The sequence below is a fragment of the Bison bison genome, unplaced genomic scaffold (genome assembly GCF_000754665.1).
Source record: "Bison bison bison isolate TAMUID 2011002044 unplaced genomic scaffold, Bison_UMD1.0 scf7180017864302, whole genome shotgun sequence".
Classification (NCBI taxonomy): Eukaryota; Metazoa; Chordata; class Mammalia; order Artiodactyla; family Bovidae; genus Bison; species Bison bison.
Window position 1 is genome coordinate 412,404 of NW_011494874.1, and position 2,560 is coordinate 414,963.

The 2,560-nt window shown below is 51.0% G+C and overlaps 1 protein-coding gene across 1 annotated transcript in view; it reads right to left on the reverse strand.

Annotated features, from left to right (window-relative positions):
• Positions 1-2,165, reverse strand: part of KLC1 (kinesin light chain 1) — a 50,635-nt gene extending 48,470 nt beyond the window's left edge. The window contains exon 1 of the mRNA XM_010851314.1: positions 1,140-2,165. Coding sequence (XP_010849616.1) covers positions 1,140-1,240 — 101 coding nt within the window. The 5' untranslated portion in view covers positions 1,241-2,165. The remainder of the gene's footprint in view (positions 1-1,139) is intronic.
• Positions 2,166-2,560: the final 395 nt, after the last annotated feature.

Genomic DNA, 2,560 nt, shown 5'->3' on the forward strand with positions numbered 1-2,560 from the left:
TTCCAGCCCACGACCGCCTCAGGTGCCCCGCCTCTCCCCAGACAGCCACGCACCGCGCCAGCAACTGCTCGGTCGTGTCTGTACAGACCAAACCCTGTCGGGCTCTAAGGATGGGCAGTGTCACACCTCTTCAGGTCGTAGCAGTAGCTGAAAAGGGAAGGGGGGACCGTCTTGTTCACGAAAAAGAGAAAGGGGAACAGAGTGTTTACATAAAAGTAGGAAAACCACACAAGGCAGACTTTACTACAGGAACAAAAGCGAGACAAAATGAAAAGAACGGCCACTTTAATTAAGGAGATGCCTCAAGTAAGTAAATCCATTTAAAGAAACCCAACTTTAATTCTTTAAGGAATATGTAACACCACCAGCCACAGGGCACTGCCTGCTCACACACTCCTGTAACAGTTTTACCACACACAAGAATAACGAGTACAAACGTTATGTGGATGCACGCATGCGCGCACGCACACAGCCCACCCCCCAAAAACAGTCACTTAAGGCAGGTTTTTTAAAAACTCTTAAAAGAAAATTAAGCATAGAATCCCAATGTTCCTGGGCCCACAGTTCTCACGGTGCAGCGGGTAGCCGGAGGCCTGGCTCTGCCATGAGCCTTCCCCACAGTACGGCAAGGCCCAACCCTCCTAGGCGCTATGGGTGGCAGACCGCCCCTGCAGGCTCTGGTGCATGGAGCGGGTGCAGGCCCCTGCAGGCCCCGGTGCATGGAGCGGGTGCAGGCGAGGCACTGAGAACAGTGGCCACAGAGCACCCACACAGGACTCAGCACACCCCTCCCAGGAGCGGAGGTGTCAGGAACGCCCCTGACAAATGACCCCTCCAGGCCTGCAGACACAGGACTACAGCTCAGCACTTTGCTGGACAGTTCCATGGTAGGCTGCTCCAGAGTTCAGTTAGGAAGTGACTCCTTCTGCTACGTTGATACCAGCTCCCCTTGTAACTTCTACCCACTGAGCCAACCTCTGCCCTCTACAATAAACACAAAATACCTTCACTACCTCATCCACAAGATAACGTTTCAAATACTGTGTTACAAGAACAAGACTCTCCAAACTGTCCATCTCCCCAGCTCATACCTCACGCTACTCCTCAGGCACACGCCTTTATCCCAACAGCCTCCTTACCTCCCACTGGGATCACCATCACACGGACACAACTGCTGCTGCTTCATCACAGGAGAGCACACAGTGGCACCTAGATTCAGTCTGCTCAGTGTCTCTCTCATCTGCAAGCTAGGCCATTATAACCAAAGGTAGGGTATCTAAAAAAAGCATGAGACAACTGTCTACTTAGGGGGAAAGAAGCAGCATTCCCACCCTCACTGTACACTAAAATAAATTCCATACTGAATAAAGAATTCAAGGTTTAAAAAAAAAACCCACAAGAAACCAGAATAAAATTTAGGCAAAGATCTGTGCACATACAGGTGAAGGTAAAGAGCGTTCTACGAATAAAATAGCAGAAAACTAGAAGAAAAGACTGGTAAGAGTCTGTGTAACCAAGGCACTCTGAGGGGTCCCCTGGCGGCCAGGTGGTCAGAGCTCTTTGCTGTTACTGCCTGGGCCCGGTGCCTGGTCAGGGAATGAAGGTCCTGCAAGACACACGACGCAGCCAAAAAATAAAAATCTGCCACTGAAGTCTGATCTGGAAACCACCTTTCTGGGGAAACACCATTTTGCAGACCATCACAGTGAAGAGCTCAAAGATTTAAGGCAGAGGCCACAGTGACGTCTAAAAGGAAAAAAGCACTGGCCTCCAGGTGACCTCAGACACCCGGGCTCATCAGCCCTCCTCCAGCCCTGCTGAGGAGTGTGCCCTGAGGAGACTACAGAGGAGGAGGACTCAGCTGGCACAGGCCCGGCACAGCTCACAGGTACCCAGGGAAGCCGCTTCAGGGGCGGTGCATCCAAGTCCAATCAGACACCCTGCCTTTCGCTCACCTGCCTTGTGAACTGGAGACTCAATCTCACCTCGATGTCCAGTGGCACGGATACACACTTGACCTGGGACCGTGGTTAAGGGCTCAGAAATACTCCCCTCTCCTTCCCCTCAGTGACACACACAACATCTGGCCTCAGGCTACTCTAATTAACCACATGAAATTGTTTCAGTTCAGTCACTCAGTCGTGTCCAACTCTGCGACCCCATGGACTGCAGCACGCCAGGCTTCCCTGTACATCATCAACTCCAGAAGCTTGCTCAAACTCATGTCCACTGAGTCGGTGATGCCATTCAGCCATCTCATCCTCTGTTGTCCCCTTCTTCTCCCGCCTTCAATCTTCCCCAGCATCCAGGTCTTTTCCAGTGAGTCAGTTCTTTGCATCAGCTGGCCAAAGTATTGGAGTTTCAGCTTCAGCATCAGTTCTTCCAATGAATATTCAGGACTGATTTCCTTTAGGATGGACTGGTTGGATCTCCTTGCAGTCCAAGGGACTCTCAAAGGGTCTTCTCCAACACCACAGTTCAAAAGCATCAATTCTTTGGCGCCCAGCTTTCTTTATAGTCCAACTCTCACATCCACACATGACTACTAGAAAAGCCATAC